At 43.1% G+C, this 19499-nt stretch overlaps 2 protein-coding genes across 2 annotated transcripts; both read right to left on the bottom strand.

Annotated features, from left to right (window-relative positions):
• Positions 1–2275: 2275 nt before the first annotated feature.
• On the bottom strand, positions 2276–2566 carry LOC118636906 (late cornified envelope protein 3D-like). The gene has a single exon (XM_036271838.1). It carries the CDS (start codon positions 2564–2566, stop codon positions 2276–2278), a length of 291 nt encoding a protein of 96 aa, XP_036127731.1.
• Positions 2567–10693: 8127 nt separating this feature from the next.
• Positions 10694–10984, bottom strand: LOC118636907 (late cornified envelope protein 3D-like). The gene has a single exon (XM_036271839.1). The coding sequence runs from the start codon at positions 10982–10984 to the stop codon at positions 10694–10696; it is 291 nt and encodes a 96-aa protein (XP_036127732.1).
• Positions 10985–19499: the final 8515 nt, after the last annotated feature.

The following is a 19499-nucleotide window of genomic DNA, read 5'->3' as shown; positions in this document are numbered from 1 at the left end:
TGGTTTTTATAAACAATGATGAAAATTATGTATCTGGTGATCCTGTTATAGGAAGACCTATAAGGGGAACTATCCCTTTTTAGGTGATCCAATAAGTAATATTCGTGGGAAGAAAAGAGCAGCCCTGGGGAGATGTCTTTTCACTGTGGCTGTGGCAGGAGGGAGGGGGAAGACTGGGAAGGGCATGCAGCCAGAGGCCTGCTTATGCACTAACGTCGTCCCGTTAGTATGAACAACGTATCCCTCTCCGTCCTTGGCTGCTGTCTTTGGATGTGGAAGCTAGCAAATACTCCTGACCTTTTATGTCACCACCAAAGCCACTATCTCAGCGTCAGTATTTCGCCCCAGCTGTGGGTTTTCTCTGGGTGTATTCAGCTACCACCAAGGTCCACTCAGTCCCAGAGAATAAGAGGCCAGCTGCATAGAGAGCCACCCTGCTTCACTCTGCATCGCGTGTACATTGGGAACCGTTGCGCATGGGTGCATTGGAATGTCAGTTTCCTAGAGAGAATTGTTGTCTCTCTGATTCTCTGTTGTATCCCCAGTGCCTAGAACTTACCCCACAATAGGTGCTCAATAAAAAGGTATTGCATGAATACACAGGTCCAAGGCTAGGACTTGGTGTTACCCTGATGAGGTCTGGGGAATGTTTGTTTCTTTTTCTTTTTTTAATTTACCACTGGGACCTCCCAGTTTTGGGCTCCATTTTAAAGCTGTCCTTTATTCCTTTTAGCTTCCCAATATACCTTTGGTGTCCCAGCCAGGAGCTTTATAAGTTGACCGTGCTCCCTTTTCTCATCACTCAGATTTGACTCCACCATGAGCCATTACTCAGTTCTTTAGAGCGGCGCTTAGGGGTTACTTCTGAGCTTCTGAGTCTTTTATTTAAAGCCCCTGGCAGATGGTTTGTTCTAATTCTGCAGTTCTCCAGCCCATGGTGTCCTGTGCCAGGTCTGCACAGAGTGTGCTGACTGAGCTCACACCCTTTGTTCGAGGTGTTGCAGGCCCTATGGGGTGAGGCATCGCTCTTCCTGGGTGCCAGGCCTGTCCTCGCCTTCACGGAGACTCACGTGGTTCTGGCCCTTGGCTGAATGCTCTCTGGTGATTTCTCTGAACTTAAACTCATGGAATCCTATCTCGGTTTGTTCGACCTGGCTGGTGTGTCTGGTGTTAACTCCTCTCAGGGTCTTTTTAATCACAAGTTTTAACAATTTCCAGGCTTGATAAAATCTTTCTTTAATTTATTGAACTTACGAGGTTATCCACAGTTTTGTTTTTTTTTTTCTCTCCTGCTTGCTCTATTCAGTTTCTAGCATCAGTTTCTCTTGATGGTTGGCATTTGATGGTAGCTGGAGCTCTAGGGCATCTGTCTGGCTTTCTGGTGGTCCCAGTGAGATGTTAGTCTTGGTTCACATGTAGGAACATTATTTCAACCTCAGCAGCATCTGAGTTTTATAATTTAAGCCAAAACATGGGACTGCGTTGAGGTGCATGGTTGTGTAGAGTTCAATTTTTAATAAATGTTTCCTCCTTAGATTACATCGACTTACAATTCCAGCAACACTTCTCGTTTTCTTTCTTCTCAAGTTGTCATTTTGCATACATCACTGATCTCATTTAAGCTCCCAGCCACATGGCTCCCTCTAGACTCATTAATGTAAATACTCTCACCTTCCATCTCTCTCCTGCATTTTCTAGAATTCATTGAGTTAACTCTCCTTCCTCTGCCGATCTTCGGTTTCCTTACCTCCTGATTCCCCGATTCTTAATTAGGACCCAGAAATAGCTTATCAAAATATAGAAAAGCCTCATATCATACACCGGTAATTCCCAGATTGTATCCATACGCACCCAGGCTTCACAGGAAACATCAATTTGGCTGCGCGTGGCGACCCTTCTTTCAGTCCCCATTCCAACCCAAGCGCTCTCCGCAGCCTTATGTGTGGAGGCGGAACCGATCTATTGTTTCCTGGTCCAAAACTAAGGTTCTGCTCCCAGGGCTGTGTTGTGTTGGCCGGAGAACGGAGAGGAGGGACAGAGTGAAATGACACGTGAGCCGCCCGTGGCCATGAGGAAGAGAAGCTTTATTTTTCCCAGGGGCAGGCCCAGGACTGCCGTCCCCGTCAGGTCGGGGGGTGAATGGATGTGAGATCTCGGACGTCCGATCTGGCTGGCAGTGGAGGACGGAATATCCAGGCGAGGCTGTGTCCCGCTGGGGCCTCCCTTTGGCTCCTTGATTTCTCCAAAGTCGCTCATCTCAGCGTCGGAGTCCAGGTCAGCAGCAGCCCCCAGAGCTGTGGCCACAGCCAGAGCCCCCAGAATGCTGACCACTGCCACTGTCGCAGGAGTCGGAGCTCCGGAGCCGGCATCGGTGGGACCTGCGGTGGTGCCTGTGGTGGCTGAGGCAGCAGCCGCCCTCGGAGCTGGGGCCACAGCCGCCCCCAGAGCTCAGGGCACAGCCAGAGGGCGCTGGGGGTGAGCACTGGGCTGGGCTCTTTGGGGGGCACTTGGGGGAGGGGCACTTGGGAGGGGGCTGGCACTGCTGCTGGTTCTGCTGGCAGGACATCTTAGGGAGACGTGAGTTGCCCTGGACAAAACAGAAGCACCTTGTTAGTTCAGAATCCCCAGTTTGATGTCTTCTCACTCTTGATTTCCTGGACCCCTCATTTCTAAGAGCAGCTGCTTCCTGAACCATGGCTGCAGGCAGGACAGGGACACTGATATGGGGTTAGTTTGATCTTACAAGATGCCTCCCACTGTGCTCTCCACCCAGCACCCGGTGCTGCCCATCTAACTGGGTATCCAGGTTTCATATCTCAAAGGAAGCACACAGGGGATGCAGCTGTTTGGGGAAAGCATTCTGAAGGATGGCTGTCACAGGAAACGTGTGTGGACATAAAGACAGAGCAGAGTTCCTGTGATCTTGTGGGTCCCAGAATTGCTGTTACCTCCCATGTCCCATAGGGACGCCCTCCTGACCCTCACTTCCCCCACTGCTGCCTTCTCTCGGCCCAGTCTCTGGGATGTCATTCCAGACCCCTCTGTTTCCCTCTCCTCTGCTATGACCTTAGCGTTCCTTTCTAGCATCTCAGCTAGAATCCCATGCCCTGTTGCGCACTCACCGGATGCAGAGGAGGCAGGAGAAGGCTGTTTCTGAGGAGGCTGTGGATGGGGAGCCCAGGGCAGGGGCCCTTTTATCCTGTGCTGGGTTTGTGACACAGGGCCTGAGCATGCTGCTGCTTTCACAAGCAGGGGGAGGTGACAGCCCGGCACACACACTCTAGAACAGACCTCACCTTCATCATCTTCCTGTGACTTACCAAGACACGTGACCAGAGGGAACCAGGAAGCTCAGATGACTGTCTCCATCTCCCTCAGGCCTGTGACGTTGCCAGTCCACCTTCCTTGCATCATTCATTCAGCACACATTCCGTAACACAGGCTCTGCCCAAGGGCTTCGCTGGGAAGTAGGCACATATGGAGGAACGGGGTACTTTTCTGGTCTAGGGTAGCTCCTAGTCTGTCAGGAAAGAGAGACGAAACTATTCATATGCACTTTTGTAAATATCAAGTGCTAAATGCCACAATATAACTGTGTGTAATGTCTCCAGGCTTATGGTCATGGTCTTTGGTGTTAGCCTTTCTCCACTGTGCACGTAACCCAAAGCACCCTGGCACATGTTCTCCTCTTGAACACCTAGAATGAAATGAATGAGTATAAAAACAGAGGAACAAAGTTGAGACCCTGTCTGGACTAAGTGGGGCCCAAAGAAGATCTCATGGCACCTAGTAACCTAATCACAGCATTTCCTGGAAAGATGGTGACAGAGCTGAATAGTTTTATGATGAGTAGAAAACTTTAATAGCCCATATAATATGTGAGGTTTGAATATGATCTGTTTATGTAAACTGAAGACTTTTCTCATTTGAATTTACTATTTGTTATATTATATTTGCTATATATTTTTTAAAAGAAGAGTTTTATTGATGTTTAGAGAAGGAGGAAGGCAGAAGAGAGAAACATCAATGTGAGAGAGAAACATTGATTGGCTGGCTCCTGAACGCCTCCCACCGGGGATTTAGCCTGAAACCCAGGCATGTGCCCTGACTGGGAATCCAACAGGGATCTCTCAGTCCATGGGACGACACTCAATCCACTGAGCCACACCAGCCATGCAAAAAATTGAACATTTTAAATAATATAATGTGGCAGTTCTGGATATCAGCTTTCCTACCCTCTCCTGAGGTTTGTTATTTTTGTTTGTAGTTGTTTTTGCTGTTTACTTGTTTGATGACTTTCCTGAACAAATGTTGTAAATTCTATCTTTATAGTATGTAGCCACTGAAATCTCTACTAGCTTAGCTAGTGATCAGTTTATTATTTGACAAAGATTTCCTCAAAGCCTTGAAGTAGTAAGTCTCTAAACTTTTGCTGAGGACCTCTGTATGCGTACTGGGATATGTTTTTAAGATTTCTGAAGGCAGTTTACAACTCTGCCTTGGGTTTTACTTGCTGCTTGTGCAGAACTTCAAGATCAGCCAAACGTGAGATATTAGGGCCATCCCACACAGCCCTACAGGTCTTCTACAAGGAACATTTCAGAGTTTTAAAACACTCTCTAAGAACATCTTGTTTCTCAGCTTATCCACAAGTCTTTTTGTCAGCTTCTGTCTTACTCAATTGTTATCACCATTTTAGCTGTGATGTTAAACAATTATCACTAATTGTTTCCGACAAACACCCTGGGGTAAAAACTGTTTGTAGTGAGTAAACTCTGAATCATGTGTAGTAAAGACAAACCCTGCTAGTTGGGATTTCCAGGTAATTGCCATATAGTCAGATACTGACAATTATCTGGGAATGGGGCTTTTAGGGAGTTCCAGACCTGTTCTGTTCTCTCCATTGGCTATTAGGTTTCTGAATTTCAAGGTCTTTATGGAGCTAGGAACAGTGGTAAGAATGTGGCAAATTAAGACATCACAAAGCTCACTATTCTTATTAAGATTCAGCTACTTTTCTTGAATAAATAAGTTCTACATGTTTTAAAAATCTCTGGTTAATTTCTAGAGTTTTGCAAAAGTTGACTGACAATTTTTGTAAGCTTTCTATGTGCTTTTATGAACAAGCGGATTTTTAGAGATCCTTGCTCTACTATTTATAGCCTTGTCTTTTTACTTATATACATTTGTCCCCAGTTTCTCATCTGGGTCATAAATTTCCAGTCCAACAAGGTTTATTATTTTGAGATAGGTAGCTATTGTCATGATCATGGAGAAGCTTCCATATATATCCAGGCATAATGATGAAATCAGGTTAAGAGAGCATATGAGATAGAACAGAATTAGAAGTTAGAGAATGGGATTACCTGTGGGTTTACATGCCTGTTGCCCACAGAACAAACAAAATTCTTTGGTGAGCAGTTTGACCATTTTCTGACTAATCAGCAGTTTTAACTCTTGCCATTCTCACCTGTCTGTGACATATCAGGAACTGAAGTACTTTTGTGTGTGCCTGGACAGGACAGCACCTTAGTGACTGATGCTCATTGTTCAGAGAGTACCTGTCTAAACACCTTGAGAAAAAATGCTGGTGTCATTGAGAGGTCTGGCTCACAGGGATTCTGTACAGGACCTTATACTAGGTCCTGTGTCACTCATTTATAGGCTGTAGGGTTGTGGTGGTAAGGAAGGAAAGGGGAGAGAGAGTAAGCTTTTCTAAAAGAAGGGATCTAGGATGCTAAGACTGTCCAAACCTGTTCACTAAGCTTCTTGTGAGCTTGTTTTCTTTCCTCCTTCTCTCTGTCCCTCCATCCTTTTCTCTCACCCTTTCTTGTTTTCATTCCTTCTTTTATTCATTTTTATTATTTAAAACAAATAAATACACAAACAACTTGATACTGCACACTAGACTTGTGATAAATACAAAGAACCATAAATAAATAAGACACAATACTGGTTGAGTAGCTCACAGTGTAGCGGAGCAGACAGACAGGTAATAAAATAACTATGACCCAAGGTGATGAGTGCTATAATAAATAAGTGTTGGGAGTCCCTAGGTTTAGGCAAGAGCTCTTGAGTATCAGTTTCTTGTTGCCTTGGTGTGTTCAGACATTGGCATTTGGTATCACTTGGGAGTGGTGACATGAGGTCAGGGGCCTGTAGGGAGTGACGATGGGCATTCATAAGGAACAGTGAGTTGAGGAACTTGACCTGCACAGGGGCAGCTGGTTCAGGTGGGACTATGACTTTCAGGAACTCAAGCACCCAGAAGGCAGATGGGTCCTTGCAAAGAGGGAGGTGACAAAAGTATTTGAGGGCAGAATATGACTGATCAAAGAGATGCATTAAGAGACAGGTTATATGTCTGGCCAGTGTGGCTCACTGGTTGAGCATCAACCCATGCGCCAGGAGGTCACCGGTTTGATTCCCAGTCGGGACACATGCCCAGGTTGTGGGCCCATTCCCCAGTGAGGGGCATGTGGGAGGTGGTCAGATGATGTTCTCTCTCATCGATGTTTCTCTCTCTCTCCCTCTCACTTCCTCTCTCTCTGAAATCAATAAAGGAAAAAGAATTAAAAAAAAAGAGAGAGAGAGAGAGACTGGTATAGAGTTACATATTTAAGGCTTTGTTTCCTTGTTTCTTCAGGTGGTAGCTCTCTGAAGGTAAAGATGTATGGGGAGAAAAAAGGATATAATGTTATGAAAGCACAATAGACCATAGATTATAGAGTTGAAATAAGAAACAGAAATAAGAAACTAACCCATGTTTCTGAGTTTCAAGAGTAGTTCAGAGAAGGAGGTGATTTATTAGGCTGAGATAGCCAGGGGGAATTTAGCTGAAAGATGGATTTTAATTGATAACAGGTGAATAATAATCAGTACAGATGGTATTATTATATACACCTGATATGATGCAACTGACATGATTGACTAATATCTGTAGAAATTGCATTTAAATAGATTATTTAGAATTGTCTTATTATTTCATTATAAAACTAGAGATGTATTTCCTTCTGAAATATAATCATGCTTAAGACTAGGACAACTTTTTATATTCTACATATAATTAAAAATAATAGTTTTGCATGAAACATTATTAACAGTGAATGTGTGTTTATTTTGCTACAGGAAGGCCTGCAATTGTGGCTGCCCACTTTGAGATGCTTACATGTGGCATCCTGGAGAAAATGAGAGCACCTTCACAGTCCTGGTGCAAGCACGTTTTCCCTGGGACTTTGGAGGAAGCGAGGGGGAGAAATTGGGATGCGCCTGAGCACAGGGGCCTACATGCCCACTAACGGTCTCCTCATTACCATAAGTAATTCACCCTTTGTGCTTAATTGACAATTACCTTTGGTATGAAAGCAAGGAGTTGCCACATGGACTTTTTTGCCACCAGCAAAGCCAATATCTTTACATTTCAATATTTTTTCAGGTTAAGATCCTTCACTGTGTGAGTGAAACCTACACTGCTGCTCCCCCTTCAAGGGCATGAGATTTAAACTATTTAGAGGTCTGCTTGTGCCTTACTCTGCTGTATTGCAAGCAAATTAGGGGGCTCCTTTGTATCTCTAGGTCCTACAGTAGTACCCTCATATAATCAATGTTCAGTAAATATTTCTGGAATCAATGAGTTATTGACTGTTGAATCCTGAATTGAAATAGAGTGGTCTCCTGATGAGAACTGGGGCATTTTGAGCTCATCTAGAGCCCACTAAACTCTCAACTATTTGGGTCCTCTTTTAGGGGCCACATAGCTATGGCTTTCTTTGACTGTTCTGGTGTTGCAGGTCCATACTTTATTGGTTGGGCCAACTCTTATTTCTTCTCCCTCCTTAATAGACTCACCAACTATAGGAATTGTGTACAGACAGAGCTGACTTCATCTTTAAAAACTGACTCCATTTTAAAACTAATTTCCTGAACCCTTTTCCCACTTCAAACCCCCTACCCCCACCCCTCAAGCTCCCATGGACTTTGGAAAGTGCACAGAGGCTTTGGCTTAATCACAAACTACCATTAATCCTTTCCTTATTCTGGGGCAATGTGCCCTCAATGTGTAACTCACCTTGGTGCCAGAGCCCTGATATCTTTGGAGTACATAGGTCCATTTCTTAGAGGGGTATAAAGGAGGTGGCCTGGAGGGTAAATGGGGAGGGGATCCATTTCATTCTGCTGCCTCCCTATTAAAACCCTATACATCAACAAGGTAGACTTGTCTGCATTGTTCTTCAGCTTATCAGCTCCATTGCTTTAGGGGGCGCTTTGCACACACAGTCTTTTCATGAGATGCCTTGAGAGCTTGACATTAACAGGTGCTTCTGAGCCTCCAAACCTCATTCTACAGTCTTTGGCAGAGGACAGAGTCCTGTTTCTCTGGTAGCGGGCGTGCAGTTTGGAATGTGGCCCATGCCTTCTAGCTACTCTCCACCCAGCGGTCCTCATCTCTTGGGCAAGTGTGGTTCTGCCCAGATCTGTGAGTTGTGTGGCTCTGAGTTCGCCAAGTTCCCTTTGTGTGAGGCTGAGTAATGTCCAACATGGCAGTGACTCTCACCTCTCAGCAAGTCTATTCATCCTAAACATTTTTGAGGTATATTTTCACCATGATTCTACACTGTTTTGGTCCCATGGAGGAGTGCTACCCAGGAATTTCTTAGGGCTTGAGTGACATGGGGATGGATCCAAACATGGCAACTTGGTTCCTACTTTTAAGAATTGTTTTGAGCTGGAGAGTGGATCATACCTGGTCAGAATATTTCTCATATCAGATTCCTTGGGAGCCCTTTTCTTTAGTAAGTTCCAAAGATTTTAGAAACTCTGAGGCCTTGGATGTTAAGGTGAATATAAATAGCCAGTTTGATGTTTTCCAAGAACAAAAATCATTTTTAAATTCAATGAACTCCCAAAGTGTTACCTAGAATGATGATGATGATGATGATGATGATGATGATGATTTGCTTGATACATCCATCCCCATACCGATTTCTCCCAAGTTTTCAATTTGAATTTAGTTCAGGCTCTATGATGTTCCTTTGGCTCAGTCTAAGAGCCATCTGGACAGCATGGATTGACTGCTTTTATATAACAGCATTTCAACAATCAGGCAGACAGAGTAAGATTAATCTCTCAGCAGATGCTTTTAACCTAGAGGAGAGTTGAGGTCCACATTTTAGGTCCCAAATATGGGAGATTAAATTAAAAATAGTTTTGCTGACATTATAACTCACATGGTTGGGCTCTTAGCTTTGCAGATAAAAAAAAATAAAACCAAAATAAAAAGTAAACACAATAAAGTTAAATAGAGCAAAATAAATATTAAATGAAAAAGACTCATTGTTTCAAAGCTCTCTTGAGAAGTTTCAAGGGAGCGTCAGGTGGTGAGGTGGCTCAGAGCACGGCCTCCGCAGCCCACACTGCACCGCTCACAGCTCTGTGGCCTCAAAACTGTTTGGCTTCTGTTTCCCTGTTTGTAAAATGAGGTTGCTAAGAGCATCTACCTTATAGGTTATTTAGAAAATTAAATGAGTTCATATCAGTCACTTAGGGGTTCCTAGCATGTAATAAGCTAATCTATAATAATAATTACACTAATTAAAATTATAATGATATAATTATACTAATGATTATACTAATCTTATAATTATACTAATCTATAGTCCTAGAAAAACTTCTTTTGTTTTCATTTAACTATTTTTCTAGTTGTCTCCTCATCTATACTCCTCACATACCACATTTTCTACACTTTCACCCCCATCTCTCCCTCTAAAATAACCTCTTTGCTTTAACGAATTCTCTCTCCCTCCTCTGACTCACCCCATCCCCCAGCTCTCTGGGATATTTATTGAGTGGATGAAGTTATCTGTTCTTCCTGATGCCATCCCTACCTCTTTTCCACCTGAGGATTTGAACCTTGGCATTTTGGGCCAGAGAATTCTCTGTTACGGGGGTCAGGGGGCTGTGCTGTGCTCTAGCATGTTTAGCTACATCCCTGCCCTCTGCTCACTAGATGCCAGGAGTATTTATGCTCCCGCCTCAATATTTACAAACCACCTAAATGTCTCTAGATATTGACAAATGTTGCTTGGAAGGGCAGATTCCCTTTGGGTGAGATGCTTATTCTGCCTGTTTTCAGATAATTGCTGACTACACATTCTCTCTTAACCAGGACGAAACAGCTCAACTAAAGCAAATAGTAGCTCCTCCTAGAGGCCTGGAGAGCCCCTTGGGAGAGGACCCCCACCCCATCTTGCACAGAAAAAGTAATTTCTTTTACTGATCGTAACAGGCCTCAGTCTAATGCCCTTCTCTCCCCCACTTTGCCATGCAATCCAGCAAAAGAAAGATCAACAGACTATTTTTTTCTAGACTAGAACTAGAATTCTGTACCCCTTATAGGGAGTGCTGAGCCTGAGAAGCAGACAGATAGACACACATTTAACCATTTGGGGAGGGACAGAGTGAAATGACACGTGAGCCGCCCGTGGCCATGAGGAAGAGAAGCTTTATTTTTCACAGGGGCAGGCCCAGGACTGCCGTCCCCGTCAGGTCGGGGGGTGAATGGATGTGAGATCTCGGACGTCCGATCTGGCTGGCAGTGGAGGACGGAATATCCAGGCAAGGCTGTGTCCCGCTGGGGCCTCCCTTTGGCTCCTTGATTTCTCTAAAGTCGCTCGTCTCAGCGTCGGAGTCCAGGTCAGCAGCAGCCCCCAGAGCTGTGGCCACAGCCAGAGCCCCCAGAATGCTGACCACTGCCACTGTCGCAGGAGTCGGAGCTCCGGAGCCGGCATCGGTGGGACCTGCGGTGGTGCCTGTGGTGGCTGAGGCAGCAGCCGCCCTCGGAGCTGGGGCCACAGCCGCCCCCGGAGCTCAGGGCACAGCCAGAGGGCGCTGGGGGGGAGCACTGGGCTGGGCTCTTTGGGGGGCACTTGGGGGAGGGGCATTTGGGAGGGGGCTGGCACTGCTGCTGGTTCTGCTGGCAGGACATCTCGGCAGGAATTGGACCTTGAACAAATAAAAGACACATTTTGAGCACGGAAGCTGCAGGAGTCTCCATGTCTCCTCCCCGCAGGTTTGTCAAACACTTGTCCTCCGTGACCAAGCTGCTTTCTAAGCCAAGCTCTGTGGGAAAGGAGTGGGAACGTGGAGGGGACACACGCATTCGGACAAGGCATCTTCAAGGACGCCAGATGGACCCCTGTGCATCCCTGACAGCACACCCAACAAGAATGGGAAGGGATCCTCAAGACCTGTGGCTTTTGGGATTCACAGCCCCCTGACAGGTGCCTGAGTGCCTCCTTCCTCACCATCCCCCTCCCCCTCTGCTGCCCACTATGGGCCTCTTCCTGCTGGTTCCATTCGGATCTGAGTCCCTCTTCCCAACACTCCCAGCTGAGTCCTGTCCCCTCCCAGACACTCACCAGATGCAGAGGAGGGTTGAGAAGGCTGTTCCTCAGGAGGCTGTGGATGGGGAGCCCAGGGCAGGGCCTCTTTTATCCTGTGCTGGGTTAGTGACACAGGGCCCGAGCATGCTGCTGCTTTCACAAGCAGGGGGAGGGGACATCGTCACACACTTCTTAGTTGCCTGCCTCTGGTGTCTTCCTGGGCGGGAGCCTAAAGTTTTAATAAGATGAAACCAGGATGGCCTTGTGACTTTCAAATACTTCCCATTCAAGCCTGCTTTGGACCTGCTGCACCTTTATTCATTCATTCATTTCCATGCTTTGCCACAGGCTCTTTTACTTAATTTAGCAGTGATCATGTAATATACATATGATGTGTCTCTTCCCTTGAGTACCTTACCACCAATATGGACCATCACCTCGACAAAGAAGTATATTGTATCTGATGAACTAAGTGCTGTCAAGTGATTTCAAAGACCTTAACTGAGGGTCCAGCTTTTGGAGGTCACTGCCTCATGGTGCAATGCAGGTGCAATAAGGGAGATGGAGCCTTCGGATGATCTCTCGGGGTGAGAACTGGGCAAGGTCGTTGTCCTGTAGTGTGATGTGGCCTAAAGGATGGAGGTTTGAAGCCAGTTCTTGTCTAAGACAGAAACATTCCTAAGAAGACCTCATGGTTCCCATATGGTAGCATGGGGATAACAGAGTTGTTAGGGTGAAGAAGGGACCTACAACTCTAGCCATAACGAAATTCACAATTGATATTATTAAGAAGAAGGAGGGAGAAGACTGTAGAAGGAGGAGGAGGAAGATGGGGAGAAAATAATCCTTTTTCATTGTGGCTCCACGGGTCTCTTTCTCCCTGACTGTGGCATATGTTCTATTGATTCTAACGCTGTAGAATCTCATTGAAGGAAATGGTTCACGGACTTGGAAGAATTAAGGAAAAATTGTGCAAATAATAATAATGAACTACTTATCAAACATGGTTGGTCATTGTGAAGCTGATGATGGTGGATTTAGTTTGTGAGTATCATTTGACCTCATGATGGTTAAAACCTCATAATAGTTAAGCTTTATGTAAATTGAATACTATTTTCCCATTTCATTGTGATATTACAGATGTATTCCTCATCAAATTTTATCTCAAATAATGGTAATAAAATGTTTCACATTTATTTATAAAAAACGGTCATCTGGACTTTAACAATCACATATTTGAATTTAATTAAATGAAATTAAACAATACTTCATTACAGTTAACGTTTCTGATAGGCTACAATGCTGAAGGACTGCTTATTTGTTTTTAAATAGTAAATTAATAGTAAAGGCCACCATTTCCTTTTGTTTTCCAATCTACAATTTACTTATTTTGAATCAGTGATTCCACAGGTTCTTTCAAGATATGCATGGGAACACGAGTGGTCCTGGATATAGAGAATGGAGTGTCTGATGGTGGGCGAGGGAAAGCCAGGCAGGTACTCATGTCTTCTCTGCTCAAAAGTAAGACCCCGATTCCCCTCTCGGTGTATTTTCAGTGTCAGTCTAAAGGCTGCTAAAAGCAGCCATTCACTCGCTCTGGTGACCACCCCAGAATATGCCGTGGTGAGTGAGGCTGGAGAGGAACCAGAAGTGGGAAAAGGCACCTCTTTCCTGGCAGTGCCTAAAGCAGGCAGACAGGGCTGGGCAGCCCAGTGAGAGCTGCTGTCGGGGACATCTGGAAGCCCTGTGGCTCTACCCAGACCCTCCTCCGGGACCCTTGCTGGCGACATCACTCCATGGCTTTCCTCCTCAGCCCCAAGTTGACCTGAGCCCCTCTCCTTCCTAACTGCCGTCACCAGTCCTATCTCCTAGAACACTCTCACTAAGTCATTCTTCCCCAAGATTCTTCATGTGAGAACATGTTGAGTACCAGCTGGGCCAGTAAGTACTGTTGTCTCAGGGTTCAAGCCTAGCAGCGGAAGAAAGTAGTTATTTTTTCAAGTCATGTGGTTTTCCAGACAAAAGCACAGGGGCCATTTTTAATCCCAGGGATGTGCGATTCTGAGTTGTTGACAGGCTACACCTTGGGTGTAACACATGCCCCTAGTCCGTGTGGCTCAAACAATTTCAGAACCTGCTGGTAGAAATGTCTCCTGCCCCCCCCCCCCCCAAGTCCCTGTCTCCATCTCCTGATGTTCCCATTCTTCTCCTCCTTGTTGTGGAGCACCTTGATCTTACACCTCCCTCACAGAACCTCCCCCACTTCACACCCTTCCTGTCCTTCTCAGAACAGTCCATGCTGAGCCTGAGATGTCAGGAGATATTTGAACCCATGGCTCAAGGCATAAGACGACTTCAAATGTGGGTACTTGGAGGGTGTTTTAGTAGCCCTGACATCTGAGGAATCTGGAATAGCACATGGAGAAGAACCCGGCTGGCCTAAAATGAGGATTGTATGACCTAATAACATGTATGTTAGCCCGGGAGCAGGAATTGCATTATCCGAGGTGCTGCTTCAGGGTGAGCCCTCTGAGCGAGGCATGTTAGCAACAAATGAGCAAACAAATAAACAAGGACCTGCCCTTCTCCTTTGTGACTTATGAGTGATACTGTGAAAAGGGGAAGATGAGATGAGCAAGCCTGAAAGCAGTGTGCTAGGAAGGTATTTATTCCTGGAGTTTGTCATTTAGTTGTCCTGTTATTGGATATCAAGTATGTAAATTTGGATTAACAAATCTATGGTTTGTAATATATGCTCATCACTGGTCCATGTAAGGCCCTATCTATCTATCTATCTATCTATCTATCTATCTATCTATCTATCTATCTATCTATCTATCATCTATATCACCTATCTAAACAACAAACACAAAAATCCACCACACAAGTGAAAATGAGAACTTTGATAGTGAGTTATATGTACCTATTTAGTGTTCCCTCCTCCCTTCCCTGCTCCTGCTGATATAGCCACCATCCTGAATCTTGTATCATTCTTTGCTTCTTTTTATATATTTTTATCATATTTAATATATGTATCCCTAAAAAGTATTATTTTATTCCAATTTTTTTTATCCTCATCCAAGGACATTTTTTTTTTTTTTGCATGTCTTCAGATAAAGTGGAAGGGAGAGAGAGAGAGAAACATCGATGTGAGAGAGACACATAGAGTGGCTGCAACCCACAGGACCCCAACTGGGGCCAGGGACAGACTGAAAATGAGGTACGTATTCTTAGCGGGAACTGAACCCTAGACTCTCTGGTCCACGAGCTGATGCTCTAACCGCTGAGCCAAACTGGCCAGGGCTATTTTATTCTATTTTTAATTTGGATTTCTTGCAGTACACTTTACAAACAGAAAAAAAGCACCCATTTAAAGTATACAATTCTATGAGCTTTGACTAACATACACTGTTGTGTGAACACCACTACAATTAAGATAAAGAAAAATTCCATCATTCCAATATATTTCCTCATGACCTGTGTAGCAAACCCGTTCCGATACCGGATCTTGGCAACTACTGATCTATTTTTAGTCCTTTTAATTTTGTCTTTTCTAGAATGTCATGTAATTGGAATCATATACTACATAGCATTTAAAGTCTGGCTTTTGTTCACATAGAATGATACACTTGACATTTATTCTGTTGTTTCATATATTAGTAGTTCATTTCTTCTTTATTGCTAAGTAGTAGTCCATCATATTGATGTATCCCATTTTTTTTTTCTTTTTAAATCAATTCACCTGTTGAAAGACAAGGGTTGTTTCCAGTTCAGGGAAATTATGAATAAAGCCATTATAAACACTGACTAACAGGTGTATCTGTGAAAATAAATTTTATCTCTCTTAATAAATACCTAAGAATAGGGTTTCTGGGGCAAATAGTATGTTTCATTTTTAAAGAAACTGGGAAAATGTTTTCCAAAGTGGTTGTACAATTTTGCATTCCTACCAGCTACAACTGAAGATCTAGTTGCTTCACAACTTTAATTGTACTTGGTATTGTCAGTTATTACTATTGTCATTAGTTATTTTAGCCATTCTAATGTGTATAAAGTGGCATCTCATTTTGTTTAGAATTTGCATTTTCCTAGTGACTAATGATAGTGAGTGTCTTTTTAGGTGCTTATTTACCATCCATATATCTTTGTTGAAATGTCTGTTCAAATATTTTGTCCATTTTTAATGCTTGTCTATTTTCTTATTGATTTTTAGTATTTTTATATATTATATGGACACAAGTAATTAATCATAAAAGTATTTTGCAAATATTTTCACCAAGTTTGTAATTTTTTTTTTTTTTTATCCTCACCCGAGAACATTTCTCCATTTTTTTTGTTCAGACAGAGCGGGAGGGAGAGAGAGGAAGAGAGAGAGGGAGAAACATCGATGTGAAAGGGACACATCGAGTGGCTGCCACCCGCACGACCAACCAGGGCCGGGGACAAACTGCAACCGAGGTACGTGCCCTTAGCGGGAACCGAACCTGGGACTCTCTGTACCGCAGGCCGATGCTCCAACCGCTGAGCCAAACCGGCCAGGGCCCAAGTTTGTAAATTTTCTTTGCATTTTCTTTTTTTTTTTTTTTTTAAATTTTATTTATTTATTTATTTTTTTGTTACAGATATTTTACCTTTTTACCCCATTGGCACCCCCCACCCCACCCCCCCTCCACCCTGTCCCCGGCTTAGTTGTCCATGTCCATTGGTCATGCATACATGCATATAAGTTCTGTGGTTTATCTCTTCCCACCCCCCCACCCCCCATCCCCCCTTCTGAGGGATGTCAGTCTGTGCCCTACTTCCATGTGTCTGGGTCTACTGTATTCCTCAGACTGTTATGTTCATTATATTCCGTATATAAGTGAGATCATGTGGTATTTGTCTTTTTCTGCTTGGCTTCTTTCACTTAGGATAATACTTTCCAGGTCCCTCCATGTCGTCTCAAAGGATAAGAGATCTTTCTTTCTTACCGCTGCATAGTACTCCATTGTGTATATGTACCACAGCTTTTTGATCCATTCGTCTACTGGTGGACACTTGGGCTGTTTCCAGATCTTAGCTATTGTAAATAGTGCTGCTATGAACATGGGGGTACATATATTCTTCCTGATTGGTGTTTCAGGCTTCTTAGGGTATATTCCCAGCAGTGGGATCACTGGGTCGAATGGAAGTTCAATTTTTAATTTTTTGAGGTAGCACCATATTGTTTTCCATAGCGGCTGCACCAGTCTGCATTCCCACCAGCAGTGTATTAGAGTCCCCTTTTCTCCACACCCTCGCCAACACTTGTTGTTTGATGATTTGTTGATGGCGGCCATTCTGACAGGTGTGAGGTGATACCTCATAGTTGTTTTAATTTGCATCTCTCTGATGATTAGTGATGTTGAGCATTTCTTCATATGTCTCTTGGCCATTTGTATGTCCTGTTTGGAGAGGTGTCTATTCAGCTCCTCTGCCCATTTTTTAATGGGGTTCTTTGTCTTCCTTTTGTGGAGTTGTATGAGCACTCTGTATATACTGGAAATTAACCCCTTATCTGATACATCGTTGGCAATGATGTTCTCCCATACAGTGGGTTGCCTTTCCATTTTGATGATTGTTTCTTTTGCTGTGCAGAAGCTTTTTAGTTTGATGTAGTCCCATGTGTTCATTTTCTCCTTTATTTCTGTTTCCTTAGGTGATGTATCAGTGAAAATTCTGCTCCGTATGATGTCCAAAATTTTGTTGCCTACATTTTCTTCTAGAATTTTTATGGATTCACGGGTCACATTTAAGTCTTTTATCCATTTCGAATTTATTTTTGTGTATGGTGTAAGTTGATGGTCTAGTTTCATTTTTTTGCATGTAGCTGTCCAATTTTCCCAACACCATTTATTAAAGAGGCTGTCTTTACTCCACTGTATGCTCTTGCCACCTTTGTCAAATATTAATTGAGCGTATTGCCTTGGGTCCATTTCTGGGTTTTCAGTTCTGTTCCACTGGTCTATATGCCTGTTCTTGTGCCAGTACCAGGCTGTTTTGGTTACAGTCGCTTTGTAGTATAACCTGATATCTGGTATTGTGATCCCTCCAACTTTGTTCTTCTTTTTCAAGATTGCTGTGGCTATTCGGGGTCTTTTTTGGTTCCATATGAACTTTTGAAGTATTTGTTCTAGTTCTATGAAATATGTCGTTGGTATTTTGATGGGGATTGCGTTGAATCTATAGATTGCTTTGGGTAGTATGGACATTTTAATTATGTTAATTCTTCCAATCCATGAACAGGGTATGTGCTTCCACTTTTTTATATCTTCCTCTATTTCTTTTTTCAATGACCTGTAGTTTTCTGCAAATAGGTCTTTTACTTCTTTGGTTAAGTTTATTCCTAGGTATCGTAATTTTTTTGGAGCGATGGTAAATGGGATTGTTTTTTCAGTTTCTCTTTCTGTGAGTTCATCATTGATGTACAAGAATGCCGTCGATTTCTTGACGTTAATTTTGTATCCTGCTACTTTGCCAAAGTCATTTATTAAGTCTAATAGATTTTTGATGGAGTCTTTAGGGTTTTCTATGTACAATATCATGTCATCTGCAAATAATGACAGTTTCACTTCCTCCTTTCCAATTTGGATCCCTTTTATTTTTTCTTCATGTCTGATTGCTGTGGCTAAGACTTCCAGTACAATGTTAAATAAGAGTGGCGAAAGTGGACATCCCTGTCTTGTTCCTGTTCTTAATGGAAATGTTTTTAGTTTCTGTCCATTGAGTATGATGTTGGCTGTAGGTCTTTCATATATGGCCTTTATTATGTTGAGATATGATCCCTCTATTCCTACATTGCTGAGCGTTTTTATCAGAAATGGATGCTGGATTTTGTCGAATGCTTTTTCAGCATCTATTGATATGATCATGTGGTTTTTATTCTTCATTTTGTTTATGTGGTGTATCACGTTTATTGATTTGCGAATATTGTACCAGCCTTGCATCCCTGGAATGAATCCCACTTGGTCATGGTGAATAATTTTTTGATGTATTTCTGGATCCGATTTGCTAGTATTTTGTTCAGGATTTTGGCGTCTATGTTCATCAGGGATATTGGCCTGTAGTTTTCTTTCTTCGTAGTGTCTTTTTCTGGTTTTGGAATTAGAATTATGCTGGCCTCATAGAACGTGTTTGGAAGTCTTCCTTCTTCTTGAATTTTTTGAAATAGTTTGAGGAGAATGGGTGTTAGTTCTTTTTTGAATGTTCGGTAAAACTCCCCTGTGAAACCATCTGGGCCTGGGCTTTTGTTTGCTGGGAGAGTCTTGATTACCTCTTCAATTTCCTTAGTTGTTATTGGTCTGTTCAAGTTTTCTATCTCTTCCGGGAATAGTTTTGGGAGACTGTGTGTTTCTAGAAATTTGTCCATTTCGCTGAGATTGTCGAATTTGTTGCCATATAGTTGTTCATAGTAGTTGTTAACGATCTTTTGTATTTCCGTGGTGTTGGTTGTTACTTCTCCTCTTTCATTTCTGATTTTGTGTATTTGGGTTCTCTCTCTTTGTTTCTTGGTGAGTCTAGCTAAGGGTCCATCTATCTTGTTTATCTTTTCGAAAAACCAGCTCTTTGTTTCATTGATCCTTTGAATTGTTTTTTTGGTCTCTATGTCATTTATTTCTGCTCTGATCTTTACTATTTCCTTTCTTCTACTTGCTCTGGGGTTTTCTTTTTGTTTGCTTTCTAATTCTTTAAGTTGTGAGGTTAGACAGTCAATTAGAAATTTTTCTTGTTTTTTGAGGTAGGCCTGTAGTGCTATGAACTTCCCTCTCAGAACTGCTTTCGCTGCATCCCATAGATTTTGTGTTGTTGTGTGTTCATTTTCATTGGTTTCCAGGAAGTTTTTAATTTCTTCCTTGATCTCCTCGGTGACCCATTCATTGTTTAATAACATGCTATTTAGCCTCCAAGTGTTGAAATGTCTTTGCATGTTCTTTGTGCAATTGATTTCTAGTTTCATGCCATTGTGATCTGAGAAGATGCTTGATATGATTTCAATCTTCTTGAACTTGTAGAGATTTAGTTTGTGTCCTATCATGTGGTCTATCTTTGAGAATGTCCCATGTGCACTTGAGAAGAATGTGTATTCTGTAGTTTTGGGGT

Source organism: Molossus molossus, unplaced genomic scaffold, assembly GCF_014108415.1.
Source record: "Molossus molossus isolate mMolMol1 unplaced genomic scaffold, mMolMol1.p scaffold_m16_p_20, whole genome shotgun sequence".
Classification (NCBI taxonomy): domain Eukaryota; kingdom Metazoa; phylum Chordata; class Mammalia; order Chiroptera; family Molossidae; genus Molossus; species Molossus molossus.
Note: the sequence above shows the minus strand (reverse complement) of the source record. Positions and strands in the feature narration are given on the sequence as shown.

Bases quoted from the DNA above. Each gene is read 5' to 3' on its own strand.
- LOC118636906 (XM_036271838.1), bottom strand. From the start codon at position 2,566: ATGTCCTGCCAGCAGAACCAGCAGCAGTGCCAGCCCCCTCCCAAGTGC.
- LOC118636907 (XM_036271839.1), bottom strand. From the start codon at position 10,984: ATGTCCTGCCAGCAGAACCAGCAGCAGTGCCAGCCCCCTCCCAAATGC.